The sequence below is a fragment of the Psammomys obesus genome, unplaced genomic scaffold (assembly GCF_907164565.1).
Source record: "Psammomys obesus unplaced genomic scaffold, mPsaObe1.curated_primary_1811, whole genome shotgun sequence".
Taxonomy (NCBI): Eukaryota; Metazoa; Chordata; class Mammalia; order Rodentia; family Muridae; genus Psammomys; species Psammomys obesus.
The window spans coordinates 14,408,952-14,428,752 of NW_026596064.1; the positions used below are offsets into that span (position 1 = coordinate 14,408,952).

At 49.1% G+C, this 19,801-nt stretch overlaps 1 protein-coding gene across 1 annotated transcript in view; it reads left to right on the forward strand.

Moving 5' to 3' along the window:
- Adcy5 (adenylate cyclase 5) overlaps positions 1 to 19,801 on the forward strand; it is a 144,349-nt gene that overhangs the window by 78,345 nt on the left and 46,203 nt on the right. Inside the window, exons 3-4 of the mRNA XM_055625232.1 lie at positions 12,973 to 13,122; positions 17,288 to 17,409. Coding sequence (XP_055481207.1) covers positions 12,973 to 13,122; positions 17,288 to 17,409 — 272 coding nt within the window. The remainder of the gene's footprint in view (positions 1 to 12,972; positions 13,123 to 17,287; positions 17,410 to 19,801) is intronic.

The window sequence follows — 19,801 nt, forward strand, 5'->3', positions numbered from 1 at the left end:
CTTCTTCACAAAACTACTCTCCAGAAAGGTTTTACTAGTTTGTGATCCGACTGCTGAGTTTTTTTGGACAGCTTATGGAAGCCTGTTCCATGGTGGTCTTACTACTATTACCATGAAAAGGGGGAAAAAAAAAAAAAACCAACTTTCTATTTTTATAGGCAAAACGCTATAAGAGTTCACATTTTTATATCCTTTTTCTGACTCATTTGTCTTTTCTTCTTTTGGTTTTGCTTTTTTTTTTTTTTGCTTGCTTGTTTGTTTGTTTGAGATAAGGTTTCTCAGTGTAGCCCCGGCTGTCCTTGAACTCACTCAGCAGACCAGGCTGGCCTTGAACTCACAGAGATCTGCCTGCCTCCCATGTACTGGGATTAAAGGTGTGTGCCACCACTGCCCGGCAGTTTCACTTGGAAGCATTTATCATTCACGTTGCTGATACTTTGTTAGACCCTAACCTTATTTCTAGAGGATTTGTAAAACTCTTTGAATATTAAGGCCGTTGTCTCCAGTTCTATTTCTGAGTGCTTGCAAGATTAGCTTGATGGTAGAGACTAAAGGTCAAGAAGCCTTTGACACCATGTCCTTTCTGTCAGGTCCTCTCCAGTGACCTGCCAGCTTCGGGGCCCTGCACGGTGAAGGCAGGATGGCCAGGGAACTGTGCTCAGTGTTCATCTCAGGGAACCCGATCAATATTGGATGAGTTAATTATAAGGCTCTCCTGCTAGTGCTATCATATGGAAGCCATAGTTTCTCCATGGGATTCATACACAAAATCTGGTGTTCCCGGGAATAATAAACTAGAGATATAAACAAGAACTGTATAGCTGTGCCGGGCACAGAATAAATGGTCTCACTTGTTATCACTATTTGCTTTACAAATTTGAGGGACTCAAAACCACAGCGAAATAACGTCTCAGCCTCCACTAATGTGACCGTCATAAAAGGAACTAAACAAAACGCCTAACGACCAAATAATAATGAACAAAGGGCTGGGAAAACCTGTGGGGGGAGAAAAATGCTGATGGACCTCTCAGGTGGGAATGTAAAATGATGCAAGGTTAAAAGACAGGTAGAGGGGTCTTACTACACAACCCAGAGAGTACTCATAAGAGTGCCTGTCTGAGAGAGCTGAGACCGTAACCTCCATGCAAGGATTTGCATATGATTGTTGGCCATTGTTGTTCATGACACCCGAAGAGCGGTTGCCACCCGCGTGTCTGTAACTGATGCTACATGATGAAAGGTAGCAGATGCATGCCTCTGCTACTTAGCCGCCCCAAGAAACAAAGCACTGCCACGTGTCGGAACACAGATGAGTCTCGAAAACAGCTCTGCAAGTGAGATTCGTCAGCTTCGGAAGCCGCCCAGCGTGCCCGATTCCATGTATATGAAAAGGCCATAATAGGCAAATCTGTGGAGACAGGCAGAAGGAGTCGACTGGGAGTGGGTGTGGGAAGTCGGGCTTTAATGGGCACGGAGTTTCACGGGGGAAGGTTGCAGGTGTTCTGTGAATACACTGAAGTGCCGAATTGCACACTCCGAGAACTCCATGGTAACCGAATCCTAGCTTCGCCACGCTGACAACTAAGGGCAGCTCAGGTAGAGTAAGGCCTGGCCTCATTAGACAGGTGGTGGCCATTGTCACTCACAGCAGCGAGTGCCTTGGAGAGCAGTGTGGCAGCAGGGCCCCCAAGGAGGCTCATCCAGCCTGGCAGCGAGCGGCCGGCGAGGAGTAGGTCCCAGCTAATCAGTAGTTCTTTAGGTGACCTGGGTCTGTCGAGAAGGCCTGGGGCACCTATGGCAGGGCGAGAGAAGGCCGAGTGTTCTTTATTAAATAGAATAAAACAGAACCTAAATTAAATTGGGATAAATAACAGCTTAGTGGAGCCGTGTGGGACTGCCTCTGAGCTTGGAATGATGCAGTTGAGATCTTGGCTCTGCCACCGCTTTGATCTGTTAACCTCAGGCAGAGTCTCTGCCTTCCTCATTGGCAGAGCGGGGCGATGGTGCTCGGCTCGCTTGTCTACGGGACTTGGGAGGGTGGGTGTAAGAGGCGGGGTTTCTTTTTGGTGAAAATGTTTCTAAGCCTGGACATCATTGTCTCTAATCATTCCACGAGTCCTCTGTCTTCACCTTTTGATCCATCTTGTTTTTTTTTTAACATTTGAAAATTATTTTAGACATTTATGGGTGTTTTTATGAGTGTTTTTTTTCCTGCATGTATGTATGCATACCACATATATGCCTGGTTCCCCGGGGAGGTCAGAAGGCAGCATTGGCACCCCTGGGAATGGGGTTAATGAATGCTTGTGAGCCATCATGTGGGTTCTGGGAACCAAAAGAGCAGCAAATGCTCTTAACCACTGGGCCATCGCCCTAATTCTTTTTCTTCACTACTATTTCCACAAGGTACTGGGGCTAGACCTTGCTCAGGCGGTGAGCTGAGCTTCCAAGGCTTCCTACAATGTATGAAGCAGATTTTAATTACTGACTTCTCAGTAATTCATGCTTTGAGTTTTAGTGGCATTGCAGTAACATTAGCACATACTGTCTTTTTAGAATCATGTTAGGAAGTGATGTTTTCCAATGAAAGTGACTTAACGGAGATGGCTGGGTTAGGCTATGCAGAGGAGCATGGACCATGGTGAGGCTTGTAGGATGGTAATGGCCATGCAGGAGCTGGGGTTTCAGCTTACTGCTTGTGGGGAGTGTCCTGGAAGAAGGAAGTAGCTGATGCTAAGGGTACCCTCTGAGGGTCTTTGCTTAGAGAGTCTGGAAGTCCCTCGGGAGGATGTGTTGGCTCTTGGGAGATTCTAAAGGGACAATCCCAGAGCGGCAGGATGGATGGACACAGGGCAGCCACATGCTAGCTGGAGTGGAGAAGAGAAGGGGGAGCTGACAGAGGTGGGATTACCTTTTGGCCCAGAGCCCTAGGAATACAGCTAGCCGCCTGATGTACCTGCACATTCAAAAGAGCTCACTACAAAAGCCCCCGGGCACAGACGATGTGGCATTGGTGGGGAGTGGTGGCACATGCCGTTGATCCCATAATTTAGGAGGCAAGTGGATCTCTCTGAGTTCAAAGCCAGCCAGAGATTCACAGTAAGATTCTGACTTAAAGACAAAAACAACCACTATTGACAAGAAAACATCTTTATTCTTTGCAAGGGGAAGATTTTAGATAATAAAAAACAAAAAGTCTAAAAATACGTTCATATTCTCAAAGGGCATTAAGTACCTGACTGAACGTGGAACAGTATACACTGAACCTTGATGGTAGTTTGTCTAAAGAGTGTGTAATTTAAGATTCTACTTCCTTCGTTTATTTGGCTTGAAATCTTAATGGGATTCTACTGCAGTCCCTTGAGCTTCCCACCACCACTGTGTGGGACAAAGGATTGCCCGTGTAGGAGGAAGGCGCTTTGGCAGGCTTGTCAGCTCCTTTTATTTGGAACTCATGTGGTTGTTAGCTTCGTGTGTTTGTAAACTGGGAGAGGCTGGTGACAGGAAGGAAGGATAACTGTCATTCCAATGAGGTGGGAGGACACACCTATGGGAGAGGGCCTTCTCCTTCCCTGTGGCAGGAGACCGCATCAGTTCCAGGGTCTGGAGGTCACCTAGTTCTGGAGGCCTGGGCGGGACATGAAAATGGCGTCTTTCCTCTCTGCCTTGCACTTTGTTGGGTGTGCAGAGAAGGCGCTGGTAGATGGCTGTGCTGTCTGCAGCGGTCACTACAGCAGAGGTGGAGTTCAGGCGGCAAGGGCTGGGCTGAGTGCTGGGGTCTGTGGGACACAGGGCAGCCACAGCTGGGAGGGGCAGGTAAGGCTAGTGAGGGCTCTCAGGTAACACCTGGGTCGCTCCGCTCCACCTAGATTTCAGAAAAACAATGAGCGGTATCTTGTGTTGCTTCGGATCTACTTAGGCTAAAAAAAGCCCCGACTGAAGTTCAGATAGCAAGAGCATCCTGCCTTTGGACTAGGGTTGCCAAATGGTGAAATTTGGCTCTCTGGGGAATTCTGATCACCGCCGCTGCAGCCACCAGCACCACCGCTGCTTGCTCCTCCTCTTCTCCTACCGCCATCACCACCTCCGTAAATTAACCACATGGCAGGCGGCGAGCTGAGTCTTGGAAACAGGAGCCAGGCTAAAGAGAAAGCTGCACGAGGTCTCCCTGGCGTGTGTCCGTATCTCCTCCTATTCTGCCTGTGCCTGGTTATCTCTCCCTGCGCTCGGCCTTTTACAGTGGTGCTGAGGAGTGAGCCGGTTACTCCGGGGCCTCAGTACGGACCGCACTGTCCGAGGCCAGCTGCCGGGATTTCTCTCAGCCTCCCTGCCAAGGCAACACGGCACAGACCCAGCACTGTAATCCATACCTTGGCCCAGATCAAACCCACGGCCTGTGGGCAGCCAGAGCTGGGGCTTCAGAAGTGCGGATGTTTGGGGAACTATTAAATATTCATAGGCCTCTCCACCACAGAACAGAGTTGCAAACAATCTCCGCATGGTAAGGATCTTCCCGGTGTGGTCCTAGGTAGGTCCTAGGCCCCTTGAGCCTTGGCCACCCACACCAGCTGCAAAGTCTCTGTGAAGCGCAGATACCGAGGCAGCTGCTGAGCTGAGGGTTTGCTACTCTGTTAAACTCCCTAACTACATTTGGTGTAGTGTATGTGGGGGTCTTGTGTGCACACGCATACTCATGTACACACGCACGCATGCACATGTTTCCCACGTAGTTGAATACGTCTCTTGAAGGCAGCATGGGGGTGATGAACAGTCCCGTCATGTCAAAGTCTCTGTGGTCTGTACCACCGTGCGCTTACGACTGTTTACTAACTAAGCCTTTTAGGGAAGACAGACCTGGGGCTGGAGAGATGGCTCAGAGGTTAAGAGCACTCTCTGCTCTTCCAGAGGTCCTGAGTTCAATGCCCAGTAACCACAAGGTGGCTCACAACCATCTATACTGGGTTCTGATGCCCTCTTCTGGCCCGCAGGTGTACATGCAGATAGGGCACTCATCTACATTAAAAAAAAAAGGGGGGGGGCAAACACTGCCCTTGCTATTACTTTTGTTTGCCTCCACGGAGACATGGGGAGAGGCTCACCACATCAGTGGAGCAGAGCCAAGGAGCATTTGTACGCACCAACCTGTGTCCAAAGTATCATGAGCACACTAGGCTCCCCAAGTACCTGGGAGCAGAATTCCAGAAGGTTCGACTGGAATTATGATTCCCCTTAGTCATAACCCAGGAAGAATATCTGCAGAGAGGGTTAGCCTTCCCTTGGAGACCTGGTATGCCTGCTTTTCAGTGGCTAGCAAGCTTAGTATATTTCCCCTTAGTATCAGTTCCGTTTGCTGCCCCTCCCCTCTGGATCTTATCCCTGACTCTGAAGCCCCAGCACCATCTTGGTCCTGGCTGGTTTGTGTTTAACTCATGAGAGATGAACACTGAGGCACAATGCTTACCGAAGCCGCTTGGACCCTATTGGGTTACTGCCACTGCTTTATGTGGATTTGCACGGCCAGCTGCTATTGGCCTCTGGACTGCGGGAAAGGCTAGATTACAGCAGGAGAGACTTGAGGATTGAGACCTGGGGATTAGGACCTATAAGCTATAGCCCCAGCCTGCTGATAATCACCTTGGAGTCCTGTCTCAAAACCCGCTCTGGCCTCTCTTTCTGGGCTTAGAAAGAGAAAAACCTACCTACCCCCCTTTTTTTTTTTCTGTCTGGCCAGCAGCCCCTCATATTCTCTCTCCTAGATCTGACTCAGTATTCTTTTTTTAACAAGACAATTTATATACGGTAAAAATCACCCATTTTTGTGTCGTGGGTTCAACAGGTGCTTATAGAAATGTACGCACCAGCACATACATAACAGTTCTGTCATCCCCAAAATGATTTCCTCCTGCTGCCCCATGAAAACACTCAACCCTATTCCTGCCCCATGTAAACATGCATCTGTTTGTAGTCCCTGTTTTTATACTCTTCCCAGAACGTCCTATCTATGGAGCCAGGCTGCCCACAGGGCTTGGCATCTGCCTCTTTCGTTTTAGCAGAGTGTGCTTGGGTTGATCCAGGCAGGGCATAGCAGGTTTGTTCCTTTCTACAGCCGAGTTCATGAACAAGCAAGCGCAGGTTCTCTGCATCAGTGTAACTTCTCATCTCATTTGAGTAAACGCCTAAGAGTAGGGTCACATGGCAAGCACACATTTAACTTCACCCAGAGTTGCAGAGCTGTTTGCAGAAATGGCCATGTAATTCTCAACATCAAGATGTAAGACTTCTGGCTCTGTCGTCTCTGTCTGTGATGTAGCACTGCTTCCATCTTTTCTTTCCTTTTAAACTTACAGCGGCTTTAACTGTCCTAATGGTGCATACAGTAGCTAATTGGTTTTTAAGTTGGCATCTCCTTGGTGGCCACTGATGTGGCTAGAGTGCCTTTGCAGGTCTTCATTTGTCATCCTTCCATCCTCTTGGATAAACCATTAGGTTAGGGTTCCCCCCCCGCCTTCTAAAAGGTAAGCTATTTGTTTAATGTTTGATTTTTGAGAGTTCTTTATAGATTTTGAGTTCAATGCTTTAATCAGATTTATTACTTACAAATATTTTTTTCCCATTCTATGGCTTGTTTCACTTCCGTAACCTTTTTGAGAAAAAAAATGTTCTCAATTTTAATAGCATTCATTTTTGTCTTTTTTGGATTATTTGCATGTTTGATGTAATATCTAAGGAATTGTTGCCAAATATAAGGCCATGAAGATTTAAAAAAAATGTTAAGGATATTTTTACATAGTGGCATAGGCCTTTAATCTCCACACTTGGGAGGCAGAAGCAGGCAGATGTCTATGATTTTGAGTCCAGTTGTTCCACATAGTGAGTGCCAGGTCAGCCAAGGTTACATAGTGAAACCATGACCAAAGGGCGCTTGTGGAAGAAATATTTCTGGCTTATGGTTCCAAAAGGGATGAGTCCACCATGACAGGGTCAGGGCAAGGGGAGGCATGGAAACAGGAGACGGGTGTGACAGCAGGAGTAGGAGTTGGGGGATGACATCTTCACCCACAAACACGAAGCAGAAAGAAAACTGAAGGGGGCCCAGACCATACACCGTCCGAGCCTGCTCCTGGTAATGTGCTCCCTCCAGCAAGGCTACGCCACCTCCCCAAGCAGTGCCATCAGCTGGGCATCAGGAGTTTAAATAACTGGGAGACATCGCTCACTCAAACTGCCTCACATGATCTCAGAAATGCTTAGTATTTAGCTTTTGACAATTTTTTTGTGTTTGTATACACCTATGCACACTGTAGTTATTGTCTGACGTGGGTAGCTGTTAACAGGGCTGGCGTCATATCCAGAAGACAGCCTTTCACACAACTCCTCCTGATCCCCTGGCTCTTACATTCTTTTCCACTCCTTCCTTGACGTTCCCTGAGCCTTGGCTGAGGTTGGGGTGTGATAATGTTCCATTTTGGACTGAGCAAAATACCTCTCAGCATTTTGACGGTTATGAATCTCTGTACTGGCTGCTTCCCACCGCAAAAAGAAACTCTTCTGACCAAGGTTGACAGCAGCACTTAGAAATGAGTGTCGACAGAAGTATTCAGAGAGCGGGTTAACATCAAGTCTACATAATAAAACGATAGTGGTAGCTTTCCCCTCTAGGACCGTGACTTCCTCAGTCATGAACTTTTGTTTTCCATTTGTTTGTTTGTTTGAGGCAGGGTTTCGCTGGGTGGCCTTGGCTGTCCTGGATTCACTTTGTAAACCAGGCTGGCCTTGAACTCACAGAGATCGCCTGCCTCTGCCTCCCCGAGTGCTGGGATCACAGGTGTGCGTCATGGCACCTGGCTAGCCATGAGCTTTTTAACCAGGTTTACAATACCAGGCATGAATTCCCTCCTGTGGTGCAGACCTCACATCCAACCAGAAAGTGGTTGATTACCCCGTAACAGTCATACCACAGTTGTTCATAGGAACATGTTGCCTAGCAGGTCAGAATGGTAGCACGTAGGCTTCACCACTAGATATGTTTATTAATCACTTTTCTCCTCCAGTGCCCTGTACAGCACTTTTCAGCACTGTGAAAAGTAGCCAGTTGGGAGGAAGTTTTCATCCAGGACAGTTTCTGCTCAATGTCTCTATGTCCTTCGACCAAAATGGGTTTTTCCGTCAGCAAGAGGGTTATGATAGGCAAGGAAGAGCAATGCCAATAGCCTGTGCTGTTTTGGGAGCCTCCCTGACAATGACTTATAGGAAACTGTCCCACACCCAACACAAGTTTTCACTTAATAACCATGTCTTCTTGGGAAAGCATTGTCTACCTATGCAGAGTACCACAGTTCAAGATCTTTAAGTTTCTTTCTTAATTAACTTATAAATCAAAAAGGCTTTTTTTCACATCTTTCATTTTGGCTAATCTGCTCTCTACCTCTTCCTCTCTCTAACTCCCCTCCCCCACTTAAGCCTTCAGTCCCCAGTGTTCCTCCTCTACTTTCATATCACATGCGTTCTACTATCCCCTTTCTGACTTGAGGCCTCTGCCCTTCCCCCTTATTGTGGGCCCTTTCTAGATTTCTGACCTCTACAGATACTCAAAATTAAACAAAGAAATCTAAAAAAATTGAAGCTAGAATTTATGAGCTAGAGAGATGGTTATGAGCACTTGGCTAGGGGACTGGACAGATAGTTAAGGGCAGTGGCTGCTCTTCTAGAGGTCCTGAGTTCAATTCCCAGCAACCACATGGTGGCTCACAACCATCTAGAATGAAATCTGGTGCCCTCTTCTGGCGTGCAGGCATACATACATACAGAACATTGTATATATAATTAATAAATCTTTAAAAAAGAATACTTGGCTGCTCCTTCAGAGGTCAGGAATCAATTTCCAGCAACCACATGGTGGTTCATGATTCATTGCCCGATTCTGGTGTGCAGGCTTATATGCAGACAAAGCACCTGTATATGTTCATAAATACATCTTTTGTTTTTTAAAGCTAGGATTTACATTTGAGGGAGAATATGTTACACTTGTCTTTAAAAAGCCACAGAGATGCATTCCTCTGCTATTCTGTGGAAGTTTTATAGCAAATTGCTTTCAGACTTATATCTTTGCTCCTCTTTGTTTTAACCTTTATATATGGTGTGAGACAGTTCCATTCTTTTGTATGTATACAACCATCACAGCCTCACTTGTTGAAAAGGCTCATCTTTCTCCCTTTAATTGCCTATCTTTGTCAAAACTCAACCAACCGTTAATATATAATTTTATCTTAAATTCTATTCTATTGACCTGTGCCTCTACAGTTTCTAAATTACTGAAGCCTTATAATAAATATTGAAGCTTAGTACTTCAAATCTTCCAGCTGCATATTTTTCAAAATCACTTTGGCTTATTTTGCCTGTTTTCATTGTTCTGATAGATCATGTTGTAACTGAAGATCACTTGGGGTAAAAACTGACATCTGTATGTTTTCAAATACAAAGTACACCTCTCCATTTAAAAAATGTCTTAATGTTTCTTTCATCAGTGTTCTAACATTTAGTTAGATATATAGTGTACATAATCTTATGGTTTTGATGCTATTTAAATGGTACTTTCCTAAGTTTTACTTCTAATATCTCATGGCTTGTGTATAGAAAACAATTACTTTGTATCAGTCTTATGGCCTAAGCCTTCTAAACTTGCATATTAATCTTGGTCATGGTTTTCTAGATTCATTGGAATTTTCTTTATAGACAATTATGCTGTCTTCAAATAAACAGTGTTACATTTTATTTCCAATATGTGCTTCTTTTCTGCCCCCCTTTCATTGGGTCTCATTATGTTGCCCTGGCTGGTCTTGAACTTACGGACTCTGTTGATCTCCTGCCTCTGTCTCTTTAATAGCTAGGCTTTCAGAGTACGCATACACTGCTGCATCCAATCTGTATGACTTTCTTTCTTCTTCTTACTGTATTGCATGGTCTGAGGCCTCCGCCACCATTAATGGAAATGATGACTGGGTATATACACTTATCTTTTTTTCAGGCATAGGGGAGAACATTTGTCTCTCCCAGTAAGAAGGATGTTAGCTATAAGATTCTGTATGTATCATTGATCAGATTAAGTGACTAACGTCCAGTCTTAATTTGGTGGGGATTTTTTTTCCTCAAGTTATAAATGTAATGTTATATTTTGTTGAGTGCTTTTTCAGTAACTACTGAAATACCATGTAGCTTTTCTGCTTTGTTCTGTTAATATGGAGAAATGCTTTGAGGTTGAAACAGCCTCCGCTACTGGGATAACTCCCCTTGGGTTTTGTTATCACAGCTCATTGGCTTACCTTCAGTCAGCTCTTCATCTTCTCCAGTTTCTTTCTGTCTTGCTCTCACTTTCACCACCTACCATCTCCCTGTCTCCTTTCACAGACTTCCCCTAGCTAGCACACCCTTCAGCCTTCACCTCGGCATCTCTAAACCTATCGCTCAGTGGCCCCAGTGACTTCCCAGAGGCATGCCTGCTCTTGGGGTCTTGGCTCGTGGTCACTGTCCTGTTGTACTGAAGGCCGTGGTCTCCTTTTTCCTGAACTGTCTCCTTTCTTGTCATAGGGTTCTTCTTCTGTGTCAGCTCTGCCTTGCCTGGCTGCAGCTTCAGGCAGGTCTCTCATATTTTGGCTTGTGTCGCAGGGTTCTAACCTACCTTCTATTCCCTTTGAATGTGCCCTTATGAGTCACGGAAGCCATGTGCTCATCCTGCATTTTGATTCCACAGTCTTTAAGGGTTCCCACTGTATAAGGACTGCGTCTGGCTCTCCCAGCCTGAGCTACATCTTTTCCTTCCGTGGATTTCTGGAGAATCTGAGCTGTTTACTCAAGGACCATGTGCTTCTCATGATGGATGGGCTTACTACACGTTCCTCAACACCCAGCACAACCTAACCTATCCAAAGGCCTCTTCCTCATTCCTCCACTTATGTACACATTTTTTTTTCCTTGATGTGCTTTGGTTTCTGCTTTATATTGCTGGTTCTTCGGTTCTGAATCACGTATCCCCTCAGTCTTAGATGATCTGAGTTGCGACAACAGAATACCATAGACTAGACAGCTTGTAAAAACCTTTGTTTCTCTCATTCTAGAGATTAAAAGTGTGGGATTAGGTTGCTAGCATAGCTGGGTCCTGCTGAGCATCCTCTTTGGGGTTCACATATCTTCACGTGGTGGGGAGGAGAGGCAAGGGAAGCCTCTCTTTCCATTAAGGTGTTAAGCCGGTTCGTGAGGTATCCCTCCTGAAGATGCAGTCACCTCCTCATACCAGCACAGTGGGCATCTCAGGGGAACCTGAGCATCCTTATGTAACATTTTCTAGGTGGCTTGCTAGCTGCCATGCCAAGCTTCCCTTGTCCTAAGTAGATTCCCAATGTCATGTCTTTGCATAAAGTATCAGGATTCAGGGGTTGATCAGATCTGGATGTGTTTGGATGGGCATTGGTAACATTGGATCGACATTTGGTAACATTAGCCAGCAATTGGGGCCACTGGTCACCTGAGCCTGCCCTTGCCATGAGGTTCAGAGCCATCTTGGGCTACAGGAACGCCAGATTGTGAAATGGGAGAGGATATTCTCTTTGTAGAGCAGGGCAGACACACTCTGGGACAGCTCTAGAGACAGATGGCACCACAGCCAGCATGAGCCCATATGGCCTCTGGGCCTTCACTGGGCTGGGGAGGATGTGGGTGAGGCTCAACATGACCTCAGAGTGTGGCAGGGGTTAGATCACGTAGGACATAGATCTAAGTCAAGGACAGAGACGATGCAAGGCCCAGATGACTTTGGGGTTCCTGTTTATCCCCACTGGTGGTGGGGGAAATCTCTGAGTAAGGCTTTTAGAGATCCGTATGGACAAGCACCTTCCTCACTCAGGACTGGGGGCCAGGGCTGGCTCCTCAGGGGCCAGAAGGCCACAGTGAAAGGTGGGTTAATGCTCTGAGGTTGAGATTAACAAGCTAAAGAGTGCGAGTGGAGTGGAGCTCAGAGCCCTCATAGCCTAAAGGCCTCAGCCTGTCTCCTGGCTTCTAGACCACGTGTCTCAGAGCAAGGATAGGACCAGGTTCAGTGTGTTCATATCCACGAAGCTTTGCTTGCCAAGTTCATTCTGAAGAACCTCAGTTCACAGGGCTCATTGGGTGACATTTCCTTGCCCTTTTTTTGGGGGGGGGCAGGTGTCGGGTTCTGCTGTATCATTTTGTTTTACCTTAGTCTTCTAAAAGAAGCCGAGCCTTGGGTCCACCGAACAGCAGGATAGAAATGCTTTCCCACACACATCTCCATCAGCATGGAGCAGGGGGTCCATGGGGAGTAGGGAGAGGGCAGATGCTGGAGTCTGGGGCTGTCAGGAACCTTGGGCTGGTGCAGAGAATAGAAGCCTGGGGAGGAAGGAATTGAGCCTCCCCTCATCCCCCCCCCCCCCCCCCCGCCGGGCCAGTTTCATTCCCCAGAGTGGTGACCATGGTGCTGTGGCCTGGACTCAATGGGAGCTAGTTTTTATCAGGGCCTCTCTGGGAAGGTACCCCTTCGTGCTAAATCAACTCACGCTTTCAAAAGTGAAGACCCACCACCCTTGTGGGGCCTTCTCATTGATACCCCCTGCCCTGTTCAGTAAGGTTTTTAAATGTGTGATATTTCTGGCATATTTGAAATGATTATTTAGGGACCCTGTGTTCCTTAGGTAGCGTGCCTCCATCACAGGCCAACCAAGCTTAGGTCTTCAAGAACATCAGAAAATCTGAATCATTAAGTCTCACTCCTTCTAGTCTTGTGTTAGCTACATCCGTGTTTGTTGGTCAGTGGCTAGGTGTGAATGTGCTAAGATGTGGACTTGCGGGGAGCAGGGGCGACTCTGCACGTTGGGATCTGGAGGGCCGGGGGTCGGGCAGGGCTCCGGTGTCGGTGCCTGCTGTGTTCTTGAGTACCCTGTGCTTTGTGTTCTCCCTCTGCAGCTTGTCTCCAATGCTCTCATCTTCTCCTGCACCAACATCGTGGGTGTCTGCACTCACTACCCGGCTGAGGTCTCCCAGAGACAGGCCTTTCAGGAGACCCGGGAGTGTATCCAGGCTCGGCTCCACTCGCAGCGGGAGAACCAGCAGCAGGTGAGTGAGGCGCAGCCAGGAGGCCTGGACCACAGCCAAGGCCTGCACAGGGGAGCAGCTGGCTGGGCCTCGGCTTGTCCTCCAAGGCCATGCCCATCGCTCTGCCCGGCCCCTCCTCCCACAGGAGCTCAACTCTGGGGTTCTGTAGGATCTTCCTGGCCTTTCCTGCCCCTTGCCTGTGGTCCCCTTCTGTGGCCCTGTGGTCAAACGACAAAAGCCTTCCTCCATCCTGAGCCACCAGGAGTTGAGGAAGTGAAAATAGCCAGTATTTCCAGCTTGAATGGAGGCATTTGCCCCGGGGAAGGAAGTGGAGATGGGACAGGCACTATGGGCCCTCTGGGTGCCTGGACCTCTCTCAGTTCTGGGAGTGGATACGTCAAAGAAGGAAGATGGTCCTGTCTCTCCCCAGACTACACTTAACCAAAGAGCCTAGCCTTTGACAAGGCCACAGCTCTGGGCCAAGAGAAAACACTCAGAATTTCTCCTGGATGAGGTGGGGTGGGGACTCAGGTTGGCATCGAGGTTCCAGCTGCTCTTGCTCACCCTGAGGGATGGGGTCTTATTTTGTGGTCCAGCTCTGGATCACCACTGCTCCTTTCCTGTGTGTAACCCGGAAAGGTGGCTCTCTGTCCCTGTTCTCCTCTAACACTGCCTCTGTGGCAGCACCAGAGGGAAGCTGAGGGAATCCCCAGAGGGCAGTGAGCAGGGCGATGGCTCTCCATACTCTCGGACCACGCATGACTCTGGAAGTTCCTGTAGACCACTGGGTCCTCTCCATGGATTCTCAGCAAACACTGGCAGAGGCCTCCTGTCTGCCACACGCCATCAGGCCCCGTGGCAGATGTAAGCACAGAAGGACTCTCTTTGGGCTGGAGACAGGAAGAGAATGGCCAGGAGAGTGGAAAAGCACACACTGTGGCTGCTCTGCTCACTGAAGTGTGGGTGTCTCCGTCTAGTAGGGATGCATACTAGATGGTTACGGTAGCATAGCTGCTGACATCCAGATGGCCAGGTTGGGGGTGAGCTTTCCGGGTCCTCCTGTCCCTGTCTGTCCTCTCTAACACTGCCTGTGTGGCTCTGGTGTTTTGCCAGGGGCCCGATGGACACTGACCAATCTGAAGTCTGGCTGTCCTTGTTCTTGCTTCCCCACTTTGGAGACACAACCTTAGGTAGCCCGGCTGGCTTTGAACCTGTTAGCTAAGGATGACCTCAAACTTCTGCTTCCCTTGCCTCCGTCTCCCAGATCCTGGGATTATAGGCATCTCCTCAGCTTGCCCAGATTCTTCATGCCTGCTACACAGGTACCCTCCCAGCTGAATTTCACACAGCCCCAGCCCTGCCCCCAGCCTCCATTCATTCAACCCTGCCTGGGCTCCTGCCTGGCCCAGCTTCTTGAAGGAAACTACTCAGCAGTATCCCTCGAGTCTTCCCATTTCCTTACCCACACACCGGCTCACCCCACTAAGTCCCCACCTTCCTCAAGAGCCTCATCTTATTCCTGTTATCAGCTCCAGCACCTCTCCCCTGAGAATGGGACACCTTCCTTGGCTTCCATTTTACAGGGTCACTCTGGACCCTGTCTTTCCCATGACAGGATAGCTGTCATGGTTTTTTGAGACAGGGTCTTCCTGTGTGGTGCACACTGGTCTGAATTCTTCTCATCTCCTTCAGTCTCCAGGGACTGGGATTACAGGCATGAGCCACAATGGCAGCTCAGACAGTTACCATTTCATAGCTCATCACTCTACTTGGTCTGATCCTGGCCAGACTGTTGCTGCCACTGAAGTCCAGAGGGATTTATGGAAGGCCTCACCATGTTTAAGGTCAAGAAGTGGGAGAGTGAGCTTGCTTTCAGCCAGCCAGAGCCAGAAATTTATGTAGGGGAGCTTTTGGGGAGGGGTCTCAGCTCAGCTCCTAAATTCCATCTTATGAAGGCACTCAGCCTTGTTCCTCCCCCTACTCATACCATTAACCCTTGGTGTGAAAGTATCGGGATGTATGGCAGTCTCTGGCATTTACAGTTAGAGCATGCTTTCTCCCAGTTATCTCACGCCATGGAAACCGCCCAGTAGATCATGTCTCTTTCACCAGCAGCTGCTTATTGAGACCTTAGTACATGTGAGGTGGCCTTTTGTGATATGTGCCTGGGAGGCCAAACGTACCTCAGAAAGCTACATTTTTCACAACAGAACACAGGACACTGGACTGTGGCACTGGATAAGACAGGCTCCCGCCCAGAAGGGAGGACAGCTAAAAGGCTGTTGACATACCAGAGAATCAGTGATTCTATAAAAGAAGACTCAGAGTTGGGCAGCTGCTAGGAACAGGCATCCTGAGCAAGAGGATAGCTTGCAGCATATAAAGATGCTGGTCCCAGTTCAGAGACTTATACACAAAGGCAAGAAAAGTTCCAGGAGCTGCAGAAAGTGCTCATGGTTCTTATATTTGGGGTAGAACATAACTTTTAATTCATGGACGCCCAGGGAAGAGTTGAGGAGACAGGGAGGACCTAGAGCAGAGAGAGAGGGAGGTCAGGCTGGGGCATGGGCTGGTCCTATAGCTAGAACAGGGTGGAGGAAGGGTGCTGGGTAGAGAGTGGGGCCAGGCGGGAGGGCAGGGGTATGTAGTAAAGAATAAGGAATGATGAGTTTAGCTGGCCCAGGATCCTGCTTGCTGTGGTGATGTTAAGCAGAGGAGTGCTATAGTACCATGTTTTAGAGAGATTTAGGCTATCCAGGCAACGGGGAGGGCTGAGGGGAAGGCATGGAGTCAGAGTGGTTCAGCATGAACCCCAGAGACAGGCGAGCCCAGCGCTGGAACATTGGAGCAGGATGTAGAAGGGAAAAGACAAATTCAAGAGCCAGTCAGGTCAGTGCTGAACTCCAGGGCTTGGCCTGGGACTGAGAGGAGAGGAATGTACCCCAGAGGAAAGTTCTAGAACCGTAAGCAGTTTCTACAGAATCAGGATGGCAGTGTCCTCTGCAAAGTCAAGGGAAGGCAGGGGAGGGAGTGTGAATGTCACTGGGGATGTGATGTCACAGAGGTGGGCATTTGGAAACCAGTCATCCCTGGGCTGGCTATGAGTGGAGGTGACATTAGAGTTGATGGATGGCAGCGACAGCTCAACAGTGAATGTGCTCCCCGAGGCAAGAGTAGTTTGAGGACAGGAGGGCATGCTTCATTGGGCACCCAGAGGAGGAGGAACCCGAAAGGATACTGAAGCAAGACGGTCTCGGGGCTACCTGATTGGTGGGATACCCAGAATTCAGTGCAGAATGAGGGGCGGGAGAGGCAGCCAGAAGGAAAGGCCTGAGAGGAGAGAGTGGTTAGGTGTGTGAGCCTGGCAGAGGGCTTGGCCCCGAGCCAAGGCTGTGGCATTCAGACAGAGCCACTCTGCACAGGAGGCAGGTGGGTACCTTGAAGCACCCTTGAAGTTTTCGGAGGGAAAACTTAGGAATTGAATGACGTCCAGACTCTATAACTAGCTGACATGACTTGCCACAGTGTGGCCTTGTCCCATCCCTTTGCTTCTGTCCCGGAACACTTGTGACTGGCTTTACCTTCTCTTGGTTCCTCAACGTTAACTTTCTTTTCTGTGGTTCTTGGGCCACTGCCTCCCATTTGGAATCGAAGGGCTCTGGAGGATCTTGGTTCTTCTGGATGTCACGAAGCCTTCTTTAATGACGGCAGTCTTCCCAGCCGAGGGCAGGCAGGCTGCTCCCAGCCCCCCGGAGGAGCTTTGCTTACTTGTAGGCACATGGCTCTCATTCTTACACCCGGAATCTGCCTGACTTGTGGTAGGCATCTATGAACACTTGATGACTTGTTGAATGAGTCGAGTTAATGCTGTCAATAGTAGTTTGACCAAGGCCACGGAGTATTTTAAAGTTTTAACCCAAGCTGCTTGATATGCAAGGCCCTGTCCAGAGTGCCCTGCCCAGAGCAGAATGGAGGCAAGCTAGGCGGTGGACCAAGGGGTATCCTAGAGGACCTTGGACATGACTCCAGCTGTTCTCTCTCCTTACACAGCTCTTATGCCTGTAGGTCTCAGGAGAGCCTGGCAGCTTGTCCTGGGTCCTGCAGGCAGGGGGACGGGCATGGGCGACAGGGGACTCACTGGAGATGTGGGAGGAATGGTGACAAGCTCATTTGCTTCCCTCCTCAGGAGCGTCTCCTGCTGTCTGTCCTTCCCCGTCATGTTGCCATGGAGATGAAAGCAGACATCAATGCCAAGCAGGAGGATATGATGTTCCACAAGATTTACATCCAGAAACATGACAATGTGAGGTAGGGGTGAAGCCAGGGTGGGAGGGCTGGACCCTGATGGAAAGAGCCTTAGCTCTTCCCCTTAAAGGGGGCACAGCCTAACGGGGTAGCCTGATGCTGTGGAGCCCTTGCTTGCTTGGGGAGTTAGCACTGTTTAATCTGAAGTAGTCAGGAAGGCTGCAAGAGAGGATAGAGAAAGAGGGGGAGAAAAGGAGCAGATAAGCTATTGGGGGACATCTCATCTGACAAAGACAGAACACATTCCTTGGGCCCCCACGTCCTCTTCCTGATAGTCCTCTTTACCAGCCTCTTGCATGTCCACTAAACCCATGCGTGCGAGCCACTCCAGGCTTTGCCCACCTCGTCACTGATCCTCTGACATCCCTACAGGAAGCACAAACGGTGTTCCTAATGTATAGATCCAGTTGGATGTTTGAGACCTGGGCTGAAGGCCTGGCAGCCAGCAAGTCTACCCACCCCAAAGCCCCACTTTGCCTCCACTGCGCATTGGCTGCCTTCCCTACCCAGAAGCCGCTGACAGCAGGGACGTGCAAACAGATATAGGTTAATAGAGTGCAAAATCTGCTTATGGGTTCCACAGGGACACCAGCGGTGCAGGTGGCCTCCACCCGCCATGGCTCTGAAGAGCCTGGTGATTCTCCCATATGCCCAGAAAAGGAGCCACCGTGAGCTTTGGGAAACTTATTTCTTCCTGGGCAAAATTTCCTAACTCCTGAGTCCTCAAAGGGAGGCTAGGTCTGTTTTCAATCAAGGAAGCCACCGGATCATGCGAACTGCCCCCATCTTGGCTGTCGGCAGAGACAGAGAGGAAACACACTGTGATTTGCTTGTAGAACCAGCAGATCCATAGAGCTTCCCGGTGTGCTCTGAAGCCCGAGACTACCATTCTGCATTTCTCACCCCTCCCACCTGTATTTCAAAACCCAAAGGCCAAGGCTTGGAGGGGAAGTATAGATGCACCATACATTTGTGCTTTGTCTGGGGGGAATCTTGTAGCTCCTCTATAGCCCATCCATGCTCCATATCAGGATGATGTGGCCAAGATGGCCAGTAGCCACCATGGTCTCGCAGGCAGATGGCCACCTGGCTGAGGTGCAGCGGAGGCTGTCTGATGTGACTGATGGGCCTGGGCCCTGTGAGGCACGCTGGCTCCTCTGCCTGTGAAACGCCCACGTCCTGCAGGCTTTCTTGTGTTCCTATGGTCCCGACAAGGCCAAGAGGTTGATGTGTTATCACCCCCACTGTGCAGGAAACCAGGAGGCTAAGGCCCAGAGATTTACTCTTTATCCATGGTCGGCATCTGGTTAAGAGGGACACCTGTCCCCAGCAAACTTTGTGACCTTCTGACTTTGAATACATGTTTCTGTCTGAAGATAGAGTGGTTTGGACAAGGTCTCTGAGAGGAAGCTTGTGAGGAAAGAGACCCAGGGGAGAGGGAGGAGTGAGATCTCTCTCTCTCTCTCTCTCTCTCTCTCTCTCTGTGTGTGTGTGTGTGTGTAGCAGTATATTTTCTGTGTCTCCAACCACATGGCCGAGGTACTCCAGGACTCTCACACGATCTGAGGTCTCTACCTAGGGACAGTGGAAGAAATAGCTTTGCAAGAGGCTTGAAAAGGGAAGGGGTGCTCCTCAAATGGCCTCAACTTGTCAGAGCTGGGCCCTGAGACCCTCTCTCCATCCAGTCTTCATAGCCTCACCAATCCTGACTGAGTCCCCAGCGGGGAACACAGGTGCTTTCTTTAGCTACTCTGAGCTCAGCAGATCTTCTGGTAGCTTCCACCGACGGCTGCACAGACAATCCGGAAAGAGCCAGCTCTGAGAAACACGGCACGGGTTCTTAGCTTCAGCTGTCAGGCAAAGAGGTTTGCTCAGGGGGGTACCCAGACCTGCTCGGTTCACAGTGATAATCTCCGGGTACCATTGTCCCCACTCCTGGCAGTGACCCTGCAGTGACCACGCGTCATTAAAAGGAAAGTTTCAGGGCCATCTTGGTATCCACCAGGCACAAGTCAGGCCCCTGTCACAGTGGATGTTTCTGTCTAGGAAAAGCCAGATCGATGGCAGCAATCAGCAAAGGGATGGGAGGAGAGAAAAATGAAGATGCTGCGGTGCTCAAGGAGACAGAATCTTAAGTCCCCAGGGAGGGATAGATTCTACAACACACATCAGAGTACCACAGTCATACAAACCTCCTGCTGGGGTCCTCTCCTTGGGTCCTAGCCTGGATGCAGCCTTGTAGAAGAGGCACATGCTCACTCTAGTCTCAGATTTGGAGGGGGAACTTTCAGAATGGGGAGTAATGGTAAACATCATAGTTTAAAAACACAAGGGGACCTGGGCGGTGATGGCACATGCCCTTACCACAGCACTTGGGAGGCAGAGGCAGGTGGAA